The sequence below is a fragment of the Nerophis ophidion genome, linkage group LG15 (assembly GCF_033978795.1).
Source record: "Nerophis ophidion isolate RoL-2023_Sa linkage group LG15, RoL_Noph_v1.0, whole genome shotgun sequence".
NCBI lineage: Eukaryota > Metazoa > Chordata > Actinopteri > Syngnathiformes > Syngnathidae > Nerophis > Nerophis ophidion.
Genome location: NC_084625.1, coordinates 38,696,094 through 38,716,922, shown reverse-complemented (window position 1 = coordinate 38,716,922; position 20,829 = coordinate 38,696,094). Strand labels below are relative to the sequence as shown.

At 39.7% G+C, this 20,829-nt stretch overlaps 1 protein-coding gene across 1 annotated transcript in view; it reads right to left on the bottom strand.

The window, feature by feature from the left end:
- sspo (SCO-spondin) overlaps positions 1–20,829 on the bottom strand; it is a 391,512-nt gene that overhangs the window by 300,214 nt on the left and 70,469 nt on the right. Inside the window, 8 exon segments of the mRNA XM_061922415.1 lie at positions 350–464; positions 532–645; positions 648–736; positions 2,304–2,513; positions 4,205–4,298; positions 11,360–11,509; positions 11,598–11,707; positions 16,214–16,341. Coding sequence (XP_061778399.1) covers positions 350–464; positions 532–645; positions 648–736; positions 2,304–2,513; positions 4,205–4,298; positions 11,360–11,509; positions 11,598–11,707; positions 16,214–16,341 — 1,010 coding nt within the window.

Genomic DNA, 20,829 nt, shown 5'->3' with positions numbered 1-20,829 from the left:
AAAATATATATATAACAAATCTTAAGCCGTAACATGAAATAAAAACAGGCACGTGCCAACCCAGTTTGTGTGAGTTTGCACGCTCAGGTTACTCTACATAGCAACTGACGCTGTGGTCAAAGTTAGAATTGCCAAAAAACTAATTTTAGGATAATCAACATTCTACTGCCGTCTGGCAGCTAAAGTGGATAGCGCACCCCTAGAATACTTCAAGTTTCACGTGTCAGGGCGATATGAATACCCTTCCTACTGTATATTTTATGTTATTATTAGTTTTCCTGTGCCTCACTCTCCGCCCCTGACCGCATTAAATAGATATGATGGATTTGGTTAAAAAAACAAAACATACCCCCTTTCATCGCTGAGGTCTCCGCAGTCATCGTGGCCATCACATCGATGGAGGTAGAGAATACAGCGTCCTCCAGCACACAAGAACTCCCCTTTATCACAAACCACTCCACAGTCTGCAGCAGGAAATTAATAATTACAACACAGTTTGCTTCATTTGAAGTCAACTTAGGTTTCGGTTACCTCGTTCATCAGAACCGTCAGCGAAGCCACAGTCCAGACGTCCATCACACACGCGACTGGATGACAGACATTTTCCGTTCTCACATTGAAATTCCCCACTGGGCAAAGGGGAACTGGAGTGGGGGGTCCACAGAAGTCTTCATCTGATTGGTCAGTACAGTCAGGGTGGCCGTCGCAACGCAAAGCCAAGTTCAGACATGGTCCACTGCAAGATGATAGTTGATTCACTTTAAAAGTCCATCCATTCATTTTCTACCACTTATTCCCTTCGGGGTCGCGGGGGCAGCTGATGCCCATCTCAGCTACAATCGGGCTGAAGGCGGTGTACACCCTGGACAAGTCGCCACCTCTTCGCAGGGCCAACACAGACAGACAACATTCACACTCACATTCACACACTAGGGCCAATTTAGTGTTGCCAATCAAACTATCCCCAGGTGCATGTCTTTGCTTTCACGTAAACTTAGCTCCATGACAACATCTCAGATGCAGCCATTCTGCTGGAATGAATGTTAACATTATAAGCAGACAGAGATACGGCAAGCTCTGGTAAAATCTAAACCGTCTCATCTGTTTTAAGGGGCGCTATTTGCACATTTTTAACTTAAATTTTTCATTTCTGAATTTTTGACTTTTAACCACTGTCTTTATATCTTAAGGAAAACATTCTATCAAATGAGCTGCTGCAGATGTTTGTCACTCATGTCAATTGCAGTTTCTGCTGCTGCTTCTTGAACTGTTTGTGTGTATTACATTATGCTCTTTTACATTATCCCTCTTCTCAATCTACAAGGATCTGGCGAGAGTCACGTTAGGCTTTAGCCAGGCAAAAAGCCAATACTAGTTTTTGCTTTTGTTAACCTACTTTTGCATTTTTGACAACAATTGTATGTGATAAAAGAAAAAATGGTTCTATGCTATTGATAATGTTACATTGTCTTGGATTGTTGTATTTGTATCTTGTTAAATTGTTCACAAATAGGTTTGGTAATAAAAAAACGATGTTCACCAAAAATATTTTATTTTATTTTAATCAAAATTAGAGACAATATCACTAAACCATTTAATGGCCTTGACCATGACTTGCTTGATTTAAAAAGTCCTGCTCTGACAATGGCAATCCTTTTAATTCTGATCCTCAAAATATCCAAGGACAAAGTACTACTATTAGCATCAACAGTACTGGCCCTCAATTTACAGCAATGTAAAAAGTCAGACGAAAACCAAATTGTATGAAACTGTAGCAATTTCTCCCATAAATAATAAAGTAAATCCAACTAACGCATTCCAGGCACCCACAACACATTTTACAAAAAAAAATACAAGGAAAGCATCTTTGTACTTTGCTAAAAGTTTGAATTCCAAATTGTCTCTTACCTTCTTTATCAAAGTGCTCGTACTCGCAACTTTCTTTGGTCTCATGGCAGAATATTTTGTAATCATAGGTAGTATAATTAAGTACTGTACAGAAACTGAATCACTCGCAAATGGGTTCTTTGTTTGGACACTCAGTTGAGCAGAATAATAAGTGGGCATATGGACCAGTTTGTTAAAGACAACATTAAGCCGAAGGATGACTCAGACTGGTAACTTTTAACTGAGGCAAACTGTTGGCAAAAAAGTGAATCTTATGAAAAGTCAGATGTATGAAAACCACTGTATTTAGCATTGGATCAATATCAACATTTCCATTATCTGTAGTACCTGTAGTATTTGGCGGAATTTCTTTAAATACTAACCTGTCGTTATTTGTGATGTGAGTGTGGTCTTACCCGGGTGTACTGGCACAGCGGAATTGTTCTGGAGAGCACGTGAATGGACAAATTTCATCAGAGCCATCGCTGCAGTCATCTTCATTGTCACACACCCACTGAGAGGGGATACAGCGTCCACTTGCACAGGAAAACTCTGATTCCAAACACGATGGTGCAGGAGGAGGGCAAGCCACGCCATCACACTGCCACTCACCATCCTCACAAGAACTAAATGATTACAAGCAGAAAGTCAGCAAGTTCATCTTATTCATTCATCCATCTTCTTCTGCTTATGCCAGGTCGGGTCGCAGGGGCAGCAGCCTAAGCAGAGAAGCCCAGACTTTCCTCTCTCCAACCACTTCGTCCAGCTCCTCCCGGAGGATCCCGAGGCGTTCCCAGGCCAGCCGGGAGACACAGTCTTCCCAACGTATCCTGGGTTTTCTCTGTGGGCTCCTACCGGTCGGACGTGCCTGAAACACCTCCCCTGGGAGGTGCTCGGGTGGCCTCCTGACCAGATGCTCGAACCACCTCATCTGGCTCCTCTCGATGTGGAAGAGCAGCAGCTTTACTTTGCGCTCCTCCCGAATGAAAGAGCTTCTCACTCTATCTCTAAGGGAGAGCCCCGCCACCCAGCGGAGGAAGCTCATTTTGGCTGCTTGTACCCGTGATCTTGTCTTTTCGGTCATAAACCAAAGCTCATGACCATAGGTGAGGATGGGAACGTATATTGACCGGTAACTTGAGAGCTTTGCCTTCTGGCTCAGCTCCTTCTTCACCACAACTGATTGGTAGAGCGTCCGCATTACTGAAGACGCCGCACCGATCCGCCTGTCGACCTCACAATCCCCTTTTCCCTCACTCGTGAACAAGACTTCAAGGTACTTGAACTCCTCCACTTGGGGCAAGATCTCCTCCCCAACCCGGAGATGGCACTCCACCCTTTTACGGGCGAGAACCATGAATTCAGACTTGGAGGTGCTGATTCTCATCCCAGTCACTTCACACTCGGCTGCGAACGTTCCAGTGAGCGCTGAAGATCTTGGCCAGATGAAACCATTATGACCACATCATCTGCAAAAAGCAGAGACCTAATCCTGCAGCCACCAAACCAGATACCCTCAACGCCCTGAATGTAGCCTAGACATTCTGTCCATAAAAGTTATGAACAGAATCGGTGACAAAGGGCAGCCTAAGCGGAGTCCAACCGTCACTGGAAACGGGTCAGACTTACTGCCGGCAATGCGGACCAAGCTCTGACACTTATCACACAGGGAGCGGACCGCCACAATCAGACAGTCCGTTACCCAATACTCTCTGAGCACTCCCCACAGGACTTCCTGGGGTACATGGTCGAATGCCTTTTCCAAGTCCACAAAGCACATGCAGACTGGTAGGGCAAACTCCCATGCACCCTCAGGGACGCTGCCGAGAGTATAGAGCTGGTCCACAGTTCCACGACCAGGACGAAAACCACACTGTTCCTCCTGAATCCGAGGTTCGTCTATCCGGCGTAGCCTGCTCTCCAGTAAACCTGAATATACCTTACCGGAAAGGCTAAAGAGTGTGATCCCACGATAGTTGGAACACACCCTCCGGTTCCCCTTCTTAAAGAGAGGAACCACCATGTAGACTGCCAATACAGAGGTACCGCCTCCGATGTCCACGCGATTTTGCAGAGTCTTGTCAACCAAGACAGCCCCACAGCATCCAGAGCCTTAAGGAACTCCAGGCAGATCTCGTCCACCCCCGGCGCCTTGCCACCAAGGAGCTTTTTAACTACTTAGGTAACCTCAGCCCCAGAAATAGGAGAGCCCACCACAGATCCCCAGGGAGAGCCCATTTACAAGGCCCAGGTTCATTTAAAAAACAACAACAAAACAAGACACATGAATTAGTTTTAACTAAGAGTGTGAACTGACCAGTTCTGGCAGTGTTGAGTGATTGTAGTTCCAGGTGGAAACATGGAGTCCTCCCATTCACATGGACACTGATTAGGAACAATACAGCTGTCACCTGCAGGGCAAAAACAACAAAAGTCATTTTTAAAATGGTACAGCACCTCAACAAAGAGAAGCAGTGCCCTTTCCACGCTTTTCAAAAGCAGCCATGGAGGCCTGCTGAACTCAGCTGAGGATATAATCAGGTGGTGTAAGGAATAAAGCTAAGTCCTTCTCATCCCCACTGACACAACTTCCATGGAAAAAGCAGAGTCTTAGGACAAAAACACAGACCTGTCCATCACTGTCACTGAAGTTGTCAAAAAAAGGTTCTGAAAGTGCCTTGGTTGACAAATTTCTTCAACATTGTGTGGACTTCGGCACCAGTACCTCCGTGTTGTGAAACCCGGGTGGTGGTCCCCCATTTTTAGGTCGGATGACCAGAAGGTGTCTAACAACTATAGAGCACTCCTCAGCTTCTCTGGAAAAGTTTATACCAGAGTGTTATAGAGTAGAGTACAACCTCAGCTACAGGAGGTTATGGTTTTCATTCTTGTCATGGAACACTGGACCAGCTCTATAACAATAAAAGGGTACTGGAGGGTGCGTGGGAATTTCCTTAACCTGTCCACATCTGCTCTGTGGACTTGGAAAAGGACACTGACCGTGTCTCTGAGGGTAGAGGACTTGTCACAAACTACTATGTGCCATTCGGTTTTTGTACATCTAGAGCAGTAGTATGGTTCACATTCTAAGTCGAGCTTGTTCATTGTACACGTTGACCACCATAGCTGTCCTGTGTCCCCGGTACTGTTCTTAATTTTCATGGACATATATTCTAGCCGCAACCAAAGTGTTGAGGTTGTCTAGTTTGTGGGATCTCGTCTTTGTGATTTCGGATACAAATAGCATGGTTCATTTCTACCGTAGGGCAGCTCAACTCACTGTAAGAGACAGGGTGAGGAGTTTGGTCACCTTAAAAGAGTTCAGAGTAAAAATGCTGCTAATTCCCATTAACCACCAGTTGAGGTGGTTGGGGCATGTAGTACAGATTCCTTCTGAAAGGAGGTCCTGGGTTACAAATGGATTAGCAGAACAAGGTTATGGCCCCTCTTTTCAAAAATGGTGCTATGAGGGTATTTCTCAACTGCATGGGTATCACACTCCTCAACCTCGCTGGGAAAGTTTATTCCAGAATGTTGGAGAGACAAGTACAACCATTAGCAGAACCTCAGCTATAGCAGGTGCAATGTGATTTTCGTTCTCGTTATAGGACAGTGGAACGGCAAGATAAGGCAACTGGAGGGTGCATGGGAGTTTGACCAATTGGTCCAAATGTGCTCTATAGAATTGAAAAACACATTTGACCCTGTCCTTACACGCCCTAGTTATCTGTCGGGGGTTCATCCAGTCATTCTTCTACATGCCATTCTTTACCAGTCTGGTTCACTGTAAACATTGACAAGGCTGCCCTTTGTTCTGTTTATAATGTTAACGGACATAATTTATAAAGCCAAGGCATTGAGGGTGTCTAGTTTGAAGCTCTTAGGATTATATCTGCAATTTGAAGATGATTACTGATGGCGTCATCAAGCTGTGACCTCCAACATTTACTGGGGTGGTAAGGCGGAGCGCATGATAGACAGACGAATTGGCAGAGTCACAGCCATACTTGCCAACCCTTCTGGATTTTCCGGGAGACTCCCAAAATTCAGCGTCTCTCCTGAAAACCTCCCGGGACAAATTTTCATTCGAAAATCTCTCAAAATTCAGGCTGAGCTGGAGTGACATGTTGACAGTCTGTTTTCACGCCCACTTTCCCACAGTATAAACAGCGTGTCTGCCCAATGACGTTATAACTGTAGAATGATCAAGGGTGAGTTTTTGTTTTTTTATGTGGGTTTATTGTTAGGCAGTTTAATTAAAGTCCTCCCAGCTCAGTAATAACACATGACAACGGCAGTCATAATTTTGTCTACCGTAAAGCAGTTCGTCTGCCGTAAGCTCCAATGTTGTGAACTTGTGACACTCTTAAACAGGACAATACTGTCATCTACTGTACATAGATCAGAATAGAATGTACAATAGAATGTACTTTATTTAATTCAGCACCACAGTTCGCTTACAATAAACAATGACAATAATAAATAATATAATATATAATAATAATATAAATATATTCTACATATATTCTACATTTAAGTGCAGTCAAGGAACATATGCATTATACAGTCTGATAGCTGTCGGTATGAAGGACCTCCTGTGTCGTTCCTTGTTACATTTTGGGAATCTGAGCCTTCCACTGAACGTGTTCATACTCTCTGCAAGGTCCGAGTGTAGTGGGTGGGAGGTATTGTCCATAATGGCTAGGAGTTTTGCTAGACTTCTTATCTGCCAGAGAGTCTAACTGTGGTTAGAAAAATAGTGACAGAGAATAGAACAAAGATGGACATTTCAACCCTCAACTCAACAATGAGTAGATGAGTGTGATTCGTGTGTATATGTGTAAATAAATGAACACTGAAATTCAAGTGTTTCTGTTATATATATATATATATATATATATATATAAAATATATATATAGCTAGAATTTACTGAAAGTCAAGTATTATATATATATATATAAAATATATATATAGCTAGAATTTACTGAAAGTCAAGTATTATATATATATATATATATATATATATATATATATATATATATATATATATATTTAATATATATGTTAAATATTTGACTCTTAACCATGCCCCCAACCACACCCCGCGCTCCACCCCCGATCACGCCCCCCCACCTCCCGGAATCGGGGGTCTCAAGGTTGGCAAGTATGGTCTCAGCAGTAATGTGGTTGTTGTAAACAAATGGGCAATATCAATATAAGAAAAAACTGGGAAAGTACCGTATTTTTCGGACTATAAGTCGCAGTTTTTTTCAGTTTGGCCGGGGGTGCGACTTATACTCAGGAGTGACTTATGTGTGAAATTATTAACACATTACCGTAAAATATCAAATAATATTATTTAGCTCATTCACGTAAGAGACTAGACGTATAAGATTTCATGGGATTTAGCGATTAGGAGTGACAGATTGTTTGGTAAACGTATAGCATGTCCTATATGTTATAGTTATTTGAATGACTCTTACCATAATATGTTACGTTAACATACCAGGCACCTTCTCAGTTGGTTATTTATCAAATAAATTTCCCCCAAAAGTGCGACTTATACTCCAGTGCGACTTATATATGTTTTTTTCCTTCTTTATTATGCATTTTCGACAGGTGCGACTCATACCCTGGAGCGACTTATACTCTGAAAAATACGGTAAGTGTCAATAAGGTTTACGTAAACAAAGCACCTCACCCCCAAAGTATTCTTGTCACTGTGACCATTATTCATCAAGTTAAGAGTTGGTATATGTTTACTATTACACATTAGCTTTGTGTGTTGTCAGCTAATGATATAAATGATGCATTTTAGAAAAACGCGAGCTATCATTGAATGTATATTCTCTCATACCAACCACACGACTGAAACAGGTTAGTTGCTTCTCTTGGGTTGCCTTTTAGAATGTGCACGCACACGAGCATAGACTGTGCGTATGTGCGTAAAAGACAGTGGTGAGTGACAAGCTGAATGTCAAACTAATTCCTAATTTTTACTCAATATAATTAGTAATTGCTAAGATATAGACATTTTAGATGTAAAATGTCCAACAGTGATATTTTTCTGTAGCGTGTGTCTAATTGATTAATTGAAGAAATAAATAAAAGAAAGATTGAAATCCCACTTTCGAAACGCTATTAAAGAGTTACAATTGTTACATTGATTTAAAATTAAAAAACTTAAATAGCAAATAATGAGCTTTTGGAGATTAACTATAGCTTTACCATAAACTGCCATTTTGGTATATATTCTGGAATAGTCACATGACTGTCACATGGCAACCAATCCTAAATGATTCCTATATGTACAAGCATTTAAGTCTCATTTTAAAACCCATTTGTATACTCTAGCCTTTAAATAGACCCCCATTTTAGACCTGCCGTTTCTTTTCTTTTTCTCCTAAGTCCCCCTCTCCCTTGTTGAGGGGGTCTGGTCTGGTGGCCCAGTATGAAGTACTGGCTGTCCAGGGTTGGGACCCAGGATGGACAGCTCGCCTGTGTATCGATTGGGGACATCTCTGCGCTGCTGATCCGCCTCCGCTTGGGATGGTTTCCTTCTGGCTCCACTTTGGGCGGGACTCTCGCTACTATATTGGATCCACTTTGGACTGGACTCTCGCGGTTATGTTAGATCCACTAAGGATTGGACTTTCACAATATCATGTTAGATCCGCTCGACATCCATTGCTTTCGGTCCCCTAGGGCAGTGGTTCTCAAATGGGGGTACGTGTACCCCTGGGGGTACTTAAAGGTATGCCAAGTGGTACGGGAGAGTTATTTAAAATATTCTAAAAATAGCAACAATTAAAAAATCCTTTATAAATGTATTTATTGAATAATACTTCAACAAAATATGAATGTAAGTTCATAAACTGTGAAAAGAAATGCAACAATGCAATATTCAGTGTTGACAGCTAGATTTTTTGTGGACATATTCCATAAATATTGATGTTAAAGATTTACTTTTTTGTGAAAATTTTTTTAGAATTAAGTTCATGAATCCAGATGGATCTCTATTACAATCCCCAAAGAGGGCACTTTAAGTTCATGATTACTTCTATGTGTAGAAATCTATTTATAATTGAACATGTGTTTATTTTTCAACAAGTTTTTAGTTATTTTTATTTCTTTTTTCCAAATAGTTCAACAAAGACCACTACAAATGAGCAATATTTTGCACTCTTATACAATTTAGTAAATCAGAGACTGATGACATAGTGCTGTATTTTACTTCTTTTTTTTTTTTAACCAAAAATGCTTTGCTCTGATTAGGGGGTACTTGAATTAAAAAAATGTTCACAGGGGGTACATCACTGAAAAAATGTTGAGAACCACTGCCCTAAGGGGTGGGGTTGCCCACATATGCGGTCCTCTCCAAGGTTTCTCATAGTCATCATTATCACTGTCACCGACGTCCCACTGGGGGGAGTTTTTCCTTGCTCTTATGTGGGCTCTACCGAGGATGTCGTTGTGGTTTGTGCAGCCCTTTGAGACGGTTGTGATTTGGGGCTATATAAATAAACATTGTTTGATGATTGATTGATATGTCTCTTATGAAGTAAATGTAAACACAAATAACACATTTTTGTTTTACACATTAAAAACATGGAAAGACTATGTCTCCCGGCTGGCCTGGGAACGCCTCGGGATCCCCCGGGAAGAGCTAGACGAAGTGGCTGGGGATAGGGAAGTCTGGGCTTCCCTGCTTAGGCTGCTGCCCCCGCGACCCGACCTCGGATAAGCGGAAGATGATGGATGGATGGATGGACATTAAAAACATGCATGACAATGGTTTCTTATTGTTTAAGAGGAAAAAAGTATCAATATCATTCAAAGAAAGTAATCCTAGTTTGAAAATCGTGCCTCGATCTAAATACATACAGTTGTGATCAAATTTATTCAACCCCCACACAATTTTGGTGTTTTAGCAAGTTGGACATTTATTCCGTATTTTGTTTATAGTCATAGCAAATAAAGATGTGTCAAATAGACAAATGCAACTTAAATTGTAACACTGTATTTTACAAAATACCAAAAAAGGACATTTTTTTTTTATATCTACTTGACAAAAGTATTCAACCCCCTAGTTACATGCATCTTTAGTACTTAGTAGAACACCCTTTGGCAGTAATTACATCCTTCAAACGTGATACATAACCGGACACAAGCTTCTTGCAACCATCTACAGGTATTTTAGCCCATTCCTCTTGGGCAAAGGCCTCCAGTTCATTCATATTCTTGGGCTTGCGTGCTGCAACTGCCTTCTTCAAGTCCCACCACAGCTTTTCTATAGGATTTAGGTCTGGCGACTGTGAAGGCCACTCCAGAGTCTTCCAGCCCTTCTTCTGCAACCACTCTGATGTTGATTCGGAGGTATGTTTGGGAGCGTTGTCCTGTTGGAAGGTCCAACCTCTCCCAAGCCTCAACTTCATCACTGATTTCATGACATTTGCAGCTAATATATCCTGGTAGGAAATAGAATTCATAATGCCTTGAAGGCGCTAGAGATTCCCGGTACCTGAGGCAGAGAAACAGCCCCAGAGCATGATTGACCCCCCACCATGCTTAACAGTAGGCCAGGTGTTCTTCTCTTTGTAAGCTTCAGTTTTTCTCCTCCAGACATAACGTTGATTCATAGGCCCAAAGAGTTCCAGTTGTGTCTCATCACTCCATAGAACAGTTTCCCAAACCCGTTGGGGTTTGTCCAGATGATTTTTGGCATACTGGAGTCTATTTTTCTTGTGCCTGGTAGTCAGAAGTGGGGTGCGCCTGGGAGTTCTGGCATGGAGGCCTTCATCTCGTAGTGCGCGCCTTATTGTCTGGGACGAAACCTGCGTTCCCCCCTCTGCAATGTCATGTTGTAGTTCCTCAGCTGTTACCCGGGGGTTTTTCATCACTGTACACAGCATCCTCTTTCTACCACGCCCAGGTAGTGTTTCCACTGTGCCTTTAGCTTTAAGCTTGCGAATTATGCTCCCAACTGTGTCTCTTGGAATGTGCTATTTTCTTATATCCATATCCTTTCTTATGAAGAGAAATTACATCCTCTCTTGACTTCTTTGACTACTCCCTGGACTTCACCATGTTGCAAATACACCATTGACCATCTACAAAAAGCTGAGCGTCACAGTCTTTTTCAATCAGTTTAATTGTTGCTCGTTATGGTTTTAATCACATCTACAGGTGTTTTCAACACCTGATTGAAAAGAACTTATTCAAATTCTGTTCTTAAGAGTTATGATCTTCAAGGGGTTGAATAATTTTTTCAATGAGACTGTTTGGTATGTTACAAAATATAATGTTGTAATTCAAGTTGCATTTGTCTATTTAATGCATCTTTATTTGATATGACTATAAACAAAATACGAAACCAATGTCCAACTTGCTAAAACACCAAAATTGTGTGGGAGTTGAATACATTTGATCACAACTGTAGAAGTGGTGCTTTTTTTTAACATCTTGTCTTACCATGTCGGACAGTACCAGCAGGGCAAAAACATCCCTCCACACAGGAGAAGACGTCACACTGAGAGTGTGGACTCGGCTGTACACTCGGACAGGAATGTGAGCAAGCTGGACCGCACGCATCGTACTCTAGTCCATTTTCACACTGCAGGGCTGTGGAAGAATGAAGTGCAGTAAGAGAATGAGGCGACTAAAGTAGCAACCGACAGGTAAGTTTGAAAGCGGTAAAAGGTTGACGTACGACAGAGCTCCTGGGACCTCCAGCGGATGTAGACTCCTCTGCGGTTACACTCCTCAGCGTAGGTGGCGATGGCCGTGCACAGACACTCACAGTCGCCTCCAGAGTCACAGCTACAAGTTAGGAGTGAGAAATCCAAGCACATGTTGTCTTTTTACTTTGTATTACTGCCTGTTTTCCTGTGTGTACTTTGCAGGCTGCTTTGTCTAGTAGGCAGGGGAGCTTCTTCGGCAATTCTTGTGATTCATAAACTCTGCATCCACACCAGGAAGAAGCCAGAGTTTTCCTCCGAGCTCTTTCTTGGAGTGTGTATCCTGTATTAAAAACGGGTTGTCCTCAAATTTCCTCCAGATAAATTCGGACAAAACGGAGAGTCTGATAATTGCTTCTGATAAAAAAAGATCCTCCTGTTCAAGAACTCTCTGGGTGATCTGGGAGCATCTGTTAAAAGCAGCCTCAGAAACCTTGGGGTTGTGTTTGATCAGTCAATGTCTTTGGAAGGTCACTGCCGTCAACTGACCAAAAACAGTTTTTATCATCTTAGAAATACCGTATTTTTCGGACTATAAGTTGTAGTTTTTTTTTATAGTTTGGCCAGGGGTGTGACTTATACTCAGGAGCAACTTATGTGTGAAATTATTAACAAATTACCGTAAAATATCAAATAATATTATTTAGCTCATTCACGTAAGAGACTAGACGTATAAGATTTCATGGGATGTATCGATTAGGAGTGACAGATTGTTTGGTATACGTATAGCATGTTCTATATGTTATAGTTATTTGAATGACTCTTACCATAATATGTTACGTTAACATACCAGGCACCTTCTCAGTTGGTTATTTATGCGTCATAAAACGTACACTTATTCAGCTTGTTGTTCACTATTCTTTATTTTAAATTGCCTTTCAAATGTCTATTCTTGGTGTTGGGTTTTATCAAATAAATTTCCCCCAAAAATGCGACTTATACTGTAGTGTTTTTTTTCCTTCTTTATTATGCATATTTGGCAGGTGCGACTTATACTCCGAAAAATACGGTATATCTAAAGCAGGGGTGTCGAACTCAAATACAGAGTGGGCCAAAATTTTAAACGGAACAAAGCCGCGGGCCAAGGTTGAACAAATTAACCTTTTAATAGGGAACCAACCAAGTTTTGCATTAAATATTTAACAAGCAAGGCTTATATAACTTTAGTGACATGCAAAATCCAGTTTCAAATAATAATAATAATAATAATTAAAAAATATCAATGGCATATCAAATAAAATTTAAATAAAAATATTATGCCTTTTTTTCTATTTGCAATCTTCTAAGGTAAATGTCAAATGTTTTCCACAGGCTAATAATACATTTGAAAATAAAATAACAATAATGAATGAACCAAACATTCAAGCTTTGAAGTAGCAAGAGAAAATTTAGAATAAAACGTTAATTATTGGTCAGTTTGCTGGAAGTTCTGGGTATTTGTTCTGTTGTGTTACGGTGAGGATGTTCACCCGAAATGTGTTTGTCATTCTTGTTTGGTGTGGGTTCACAGTGTGGCGCATATTTGTAACAGTGCTAAAGTTGTTTATACGGCCACCATCAGTGTGACCTGTATGACTGTTGACCAAGTATGCCTTGCATTCACTTGTGCGTGTGTGTAGTATGGAGGAAAAGCGGACGTGACGACAGGTTGTAGAAAACGATAAAGGCAGTGCCTTAAATGCATGCCCCTAATATAGTTGTCCAGGTGGAAATCGGTAGAAATTCGGGAGAATGGTTGCCCCGGGAGATTTTTGGGAGGGGCACTGAACTTCGGGAGTCTACCGGGAAAATTAGGACGGTTGGCAAGTATGAGTATTAGCGGTGAATGCGGTGTTACAGCGGCACCGACGCTGTATAACACCGGCGAGCCAGCTCTAATGCTAAATTGATATTGCCTCAAGGGCCAAATTAAATTACACAGCGGGCCAGATTTGGCCCGCGGGCCATAGTTTGACACCCATGATCTAAAGTGAGAAATTTGTTGTCAAAATTGGATCTCGAAATTATCATTCACACGTTCATTTCGTCTCGTATTGACTATTGCTATTTTCTTTTCACTTTTTTCAACAAGTCAACGCTAAAGAGACTTCAGACTGTACAAAATGGAGCTGCCAGACTTTTGACCGGTGCACTCAGAACAGTCTATATTACCCCCACTGTATCCAGTCTTCATTGGCTTCCAGTTAAATTCCGCACTGAGTTTAAAATTTTAGTTCTTACATTCTGTGCATTGCATGGTGGGGCCCCTCAGTATTTCACTGTCTCGTTATGCCCTTACTCTTCAGGGCGCGTCCTCCGGTCTTCTAAAGATCCCCAAAACTCGTTTTAAAACCCGTGGAGACTTGGCATTCCAGGCTATAGCTCCCAGACTCTGGAAGAACTTGCACCAGTCCCTCCGTAATCTTGGCACCGTGTTGAAACTTTTGAAAACTTCTATTTTTAGTAAAGCTTTTAGTAATGCACCTTTTAACTATCAATTATAATCGACTTTGTACCCTTTTTATGATGTTGGCCCTGCTGTTTTAATTAAAATGTTGTTTTACTTTACCTATGTTTTGTACAGCGCTTTGTGGTTGTATCTGTGAAAAGCACTTTACAAATAAAATGTACTTACTTACTAACTTACTTTCTCCTTTAAATTCTTTGGTGTATTCCCAGACTGCGTTGTTACTGTGTTTTCATGCGGTCATTGTTTTCCTGGCTTTACGCCAACGTTATTTTATTCATATGTTATTTATTTATTTGTTGAAGATGAGCGGGGACACTCCACTGGAAAATGTCACATCAAACTAAACCCTGACAAGACTTTACAGTAGATATAACCAAGGTCATTTGCATGTATTGCAGCAATGAATTCTCTTATCATGGAAGCACAACAAGTTAAAGATACCATCCAGAAGCAAAACACCTTTTTGAGGAAGCCATTAGCAATAACGCTAATTGTTGGAAGTAAGGGAAGTAACTTAAACATCTAACGAAACATTAAAACATGAACTTCACATTATTAGCTGGCGAAGTATACCCATAAACTGTAGTGATTAGTCACAATTCAGAAGTGTGATTAATCTGATTCATAATATTAATCGTTTACAGAAACAGCACTCGTAACAAGACTATTTGTTGATGCTAAACATTGCAGCAACACACAAATCATTCCAGGTGAAAGTTTCTTAAAGGGGAACATTATCACCAGACCTATGTAAGCATCAATATATACCTTGATGGTGCAGAAAAAAGACCATATATTTTTTTAACTGATTTCCGAACTCTAAAAGGGTGAATTTTGGCGAATTAAACGCCTTTCTGTTTATTGCTCATGTAGTGATGACTTCAGAACGTGACATCTCCGAGGTAATACAGCCGCCATTTTCATTTTCCACACATTACAAACACTGGGTCTCAGCTCTGTTATTTTCCGTTTTTTCGACTATTTTGCCTCGTCAGTGTGTTGTCGGAGGGTGTAACAACACTAACAGGGAGGGATTCAAGCTGCACCACTGGCCCGAAGATGTGAAAGCGTCTGCCGCCAGACCCCCATTGAATGTACCAAAGTGTCTGCACATTTTACCGGCGATGAGAGACGTGGCAGAGAGATGTATGGATAACCTGCAGATGCATTTGCAACGATAAAGTCAACAAAATCACAAAGGTGAGTTTTGTTGATGTTGACTTATGTGCTAATCAGACATATTTGGTCGCGGCGTGACTGCCAGCTAACCGATGCTAACATGCTACGCCAATCGATGCTAACATGCTATTTACCGGCGGTGCTAAAGCAGACATGGCACAGAGATGTATGGATAACCTGCAGATGCATTTGCAACTATATTACGTTTCCTTCCACCCACATTTAATGCGAAAAAAACACTTACCAATCGACGGATTTAAGTTGCTCCAGTGTCACGAGATGCGAAAGTCCTAATCGTTTGGTCCGCACATTTTACCAGCGATGCTAACGCAGCTAATAGGCCATGCTATGGCTATGAATAGCGTCAATAGCTATTCGCTCAAAAGCTTCAGTTTCTTCTTCAATACTTTCATACTCCAACCATCCGTTTCAAAACATGCGTAATCTGTTGAATCGCTTAAACCGCTGAAATCCGAGTCTGAATCCGAGCTAATGTCGCTATATCTTGCTGCGGTATCTGCCATTGTTTGTTTACATTGGCAGCACTGTATGACGTCACAGGGAAATGGATAGTCGCATCGCAAATAGCAAAAATCAAGCACTTTAAAGCTTTTTTTAGGGCTATTCCAGGACCGGTAAAATTTTTTTAAAAACTTCAAAAAATACAACAAGCCACTGGGAACTGATTTTTTTTGTTTTTAACCCTTTTGAAATTGTGATAATGTTCCCCTTTAAAGAAAAGTGTTCCTATGTAAGAATACATGTAAAAACAGTGCATGCACAATAGTTGACATTTTCACAAAGCTTTACTTGACTTCCTGCTATAAATGATACGATTGTATGCCCACCATACTGTTTGAGTCTGAGGAAATAGCAACTGGACATGACGTCATGTATCACTCAGAAACACACATGCATGTACTGTAGTAATACACCCTGTGTAAGAATGTTGTTACTCACCCACAAGCATCAAAGACACACCAGTCATAATACTGCTGGAAGGGCACCTCAGGGTGGCAAGGAGAGAAGAGCTCCTGTGTCAAGATGCCACACTTTTTCCTGGCCCAGGGTGTTCTGTAGGCATTTATCTGAGCAAGACATTAAACACTTTTATACGTTTTCAGTGTTAGAATAGTGCTATTGTGGGAACGTTTACTAAATGTGTAAAATGCTATTAATGGTCTGATACTCGAAAAAAAATTAATATTTGATCTAAAGTCCAATTGATCACATTAACGCTCAAGTTACTTTTGTTAATTTCGTAAAAAAACAGGGATGTAATTTTGAAGAAGACATGTAGGACAAGTTAGTGCCCTGCACTTTTTGTTATCCAAAAATAATGTAATATATTATATGGAGACAAGTCAAGCACTGACAACAAACGAAAAACGATAAGGGGGGCCTAATTTGAAAGTTCAGGCACACTTTTCTAGCAGATATATTTTTCAGATTTAACTCACTTCTCTCAGATCTAGCTAATTTGCATCACATTTAAATGTTGACTCTAAATCAAGAGCTATTAATGCGAAGGGCTACCAGTTTGATACACACATAAATAAATTGCCGGATTTAGCCAATTTGCTTAATTTACCTTTAGTAAATATATATATATATATATATATATATATATAATATATATATATATATATTTAAAAAATGAGTATTTCTGTCTGTCATTCCGTCGAAAAAAAATCTCTTTTACAGAAGGTTTTTTGTAGAGAATAAATGATGAAAAACCACTTGATTGAACGGCTTAAAAGAGGAGAAAACACGAAAAAAAAGAAAATTAAATTTTGAAACATAGTTTATCTTCAATTTCGACTCTTTAAATTCAAAATTCAACGGAAAAAAAGAAGAGAAAAACTAGCTAATACGAATCTTTTGGAAAAAATAAAAAATAATAATTTATGGAACATCATTAGTAATTTTTCCTGATTAAGATTATTTTTTGAATTTTGATGACATGTTTTAAATAGGTTAAAATCCAATCTGCACTTTGTTAGAATATATAACAAATTGGACCAAGCTATATTTCTAACAAAGACAAATCATTATTTCTTCTAGATTTTCCAGAATAAACATTTTTAAAAGAAATTCAAAAGACTTTGAAATAAGATTTTAATTTGATTTTACAGATTTTCTACATTTGCCAGAATATTTTTTTTTTAATTTTAATCATGATACGTTTGAAGAAATATTTCACAAATATTCTTCGTCGAAAAAACAGAAGCTAAAATGAAGAATTAAATGAAAATGTATTTATTATTCTTTACAATAAATAAAAAATACTTGAACATTGATTTAAATTGTCAGGAAAGAAGAGGAAGGAATTTAAAAGGTAAAAGGGTATATGTGTTTAAAAATCTTATTTTCTCCAAAATTGTTTTTCTGAAAGTTATAAGAAGCAAAGTAAAAAAATAAATGAATTTATTTAAACAAGTGAAGACCAAGTCTTTAAAATATTTTCTTGGATTTTCAAATTCTATTTGAGTTTTGTCTCTCTTAGAATTAAAAATGTCGAGCAAAGCAAGACCAGCTTGCTAGTAAATAAATAAAATGTAAAAAATAGAGGCAGCTCACTGGTAAGTGCTGCTATTTGAGCTATTTTTAGAACAGGCCAGCGGGGTACTCATCTGGTCCTTACGGGCGACCTGGTGACCCCTGCTCTAAATGTTTTATCTAAATGTTAAATCTAAACTTAAATCTGAAATCTAAACCTATATGTTAAATCTAAACTTAAATTTGAAATCTAAACCTATATGTTGAATCTAAACTTAAAAGTTAAATCTAAATCTAAATGTGAGCGCCAAATGTTAAATGTGAGCACTAAATGTTAAATCTAAATCTAAATCTAAATCTCTATCTAAATGTGAGTGCCAAATCTTAAATCTAAATTTATATCTAGATGAATGATATGAACTAAATCTGAGAAAAGTGGGTTCAATCTGAGAAATATATCTGCTAGAAAAGTGTGACTGAACTTTTACATTTGGCACACCATAAAACGGCTGCTTAAGATGAAGCCTGTTTCACTTTAGACAGCCTCAAAGCTCATTGATTGGTTCTGTCACACTGCAGTTTCTTGTTAATGTGACAATAATTGACTTCAGGGAGGCGATGTTGTTGAAATAAAACTTTGTGGCATAAACACCCAAGCTGTTACTGCTAAAAAAATAAGAAAACATATTACACCTTCTACCTATGTGCTTTTTGTTGCAGAGGTTCAATCCTCAGCCAGGACATTCGAGGTAAACATTAAACCAAAGCATCATGCAAGCTTGAAAAAACAATGGCGCATTGTTTGACTTTGTCAATTGTCTTATTTTAAGCAAAAAATACTGGAAAATGTGTTTCCAATTAGGGCTGGGCGATATGGCCTTTTTTTAATATCTCAATATATTTAGGCCACATCGCAATACACGATATATATCTCGATATTTTGCCTTAGCCTTCAATGAACACTTGATGCATATAATCACAGCAGTATGATGATTCTATGTGTCTACATTAAAACATTCTTCATACTGCATTAATATATGCTCATTTTAATCTTTCATGCAGAGAAGGAAATCACAACTAAGTCAATTGACCAAAACTATATTTATTAAACAGTTATTAGCAGGTGACTTTTCAAATGATGCTACATATTAGCAGTAATGCTACTTTTGGTAGCAACGCTTGTGCCCCACACTTGACAAATTAAAGTTGTCTATTCGACATCTTCCCGCTTGAAGCCGAACCACCCCCAGACGATGGACCCCCCTGCTGTTTTTCTTGGGAATTAATTATTACTTCATTTGTTACCAGATTCGCACCTTCTTTCTCTCGTATTACAACTCCCACGGCTTTGCTAGCATCACAGCTAAAGTTACCCATGCTGCTACCTCGCTGCTCCGTGAGGGCGTATACGTATGTGACGTATGACGTTACGTATGTAAGAAGGTGCGCTCGTTTTATGTCTCTGTGAGAAGGAGACAAGGAGTGAGAAGAGCCTGTAGTGTAATGCCAGCAGCTAAAAGCAACCGCGTGAGAACGTATACTCGAATATCACGATATAATAATTTTCTACATCGCACAGAGACAAACCCGATATGTCGCGTGTATAGATATATCGCCCAGCCCTATTTCCAATGTGTTAATATTACAACAAAAACGTGCAACTAACTGATTTAAATCGCACACCTGTGCATAAGCCAGTTGTGTTTCCTCCACATCTGAAATCAAAATTCCATCCCTAAACATCTGGACTGTAGCACAGTAGCTAGCTTACATTACACAGTTGCTTAAAGGCCTACTGAAACCCACTACTACCGACCACGCAGTCTGATAGTTTATATATCAATGATGAAATATTAACATTGCAACACATGCCAATACGGCCTTTTTAGTTTGCTAAACTGCAATTTTAAATTTCCCGAGAAGTGTCCTGTTGAAAATGTCGCGGAATGCTGACGTGTAGGCGTGACGTCACGGACTGTTAGGAAATATTAGCGCTGCGCATACACACAGCTGAAAGTCGTCTGCTTTAACCGCATAATTACACAGTATTTTGGACATCTGTGTTGCTGAATCTTTTGCAATTTGTTCAATTAATAATGGAGAAGTCAAAGTAGAAAGATGGAGTTGGGAAGCTTTAGCCTTTAGCCACACAAACACACGGTGATTCCTTGTTTAAAATTCCCGGAGGTGAAACTTTACTATGGATCAGAGCGGTCAAGCGAACATGGATCCCGACCAGATGTCAACCAGCAGTTTTCGGTGAGAAAATTGTGGTAAAAAGTTGCCTCTTACTGGAGATCAGCTGAGCTTGTGCTGTCCGTACAGCTGCCGTCGACTTCAATCAGACACTGGCGTCATACACCCTTCCGATTATCAGGTACTATTAAACTCATTAAAACATGCGCAACACAATAGAATGATAAGGGATTTCCCAGAATATCCTAGTAAATGTGTCTAAAACCATCTGAATCCGTCCCAATGCAGTCGCGTTTTTTTTTTTTAACTTGATTTTTTTTTCTTTCTTTTTTTTCTAGTCCGTCGCTCTCAATATCCTCAAATACGACTCTTTCGTCCTCGCTCAAATTTATGGGGAAATTGTCGTTTTCTCGGTCCAAATAGGTCTTTTTGTTGGAGGCTCCCATTAAAAACAATGTGAATATGTGAGGAGCCATCAACGGGTAACGTCATCGTCTGCGACTTCCGGTAAAGGCAGGGCTTTTCTGTTAGCGACCAAAAGTTGCAAACTTTATCGTGGATGTTCTCTACTAAGTCCTTTCAGCAAAAATATGGCAATATCGCGAATTGATCAAGTATGACACATATAATGGACCTGCTATCCACGTTTAAAAAAGAAAATCTCATTTCAGTAGGCCTTTAAATGTGAGTCAACTAGCTTAGTGTGTGTTTCTTTAATGTTATTCTACATACAGTATGAGAAGAATCATTTGTTTTTTTTTGTAGCCAAAATCAAGCAAAAGTATGTGCATAAAAATAGCTTTTTTATAACAAGGAAGAAGAAAAGAGAGTATCAAAATTGTAGGATATCATAAATCTCATAGAGTATGATGTATGTGAAG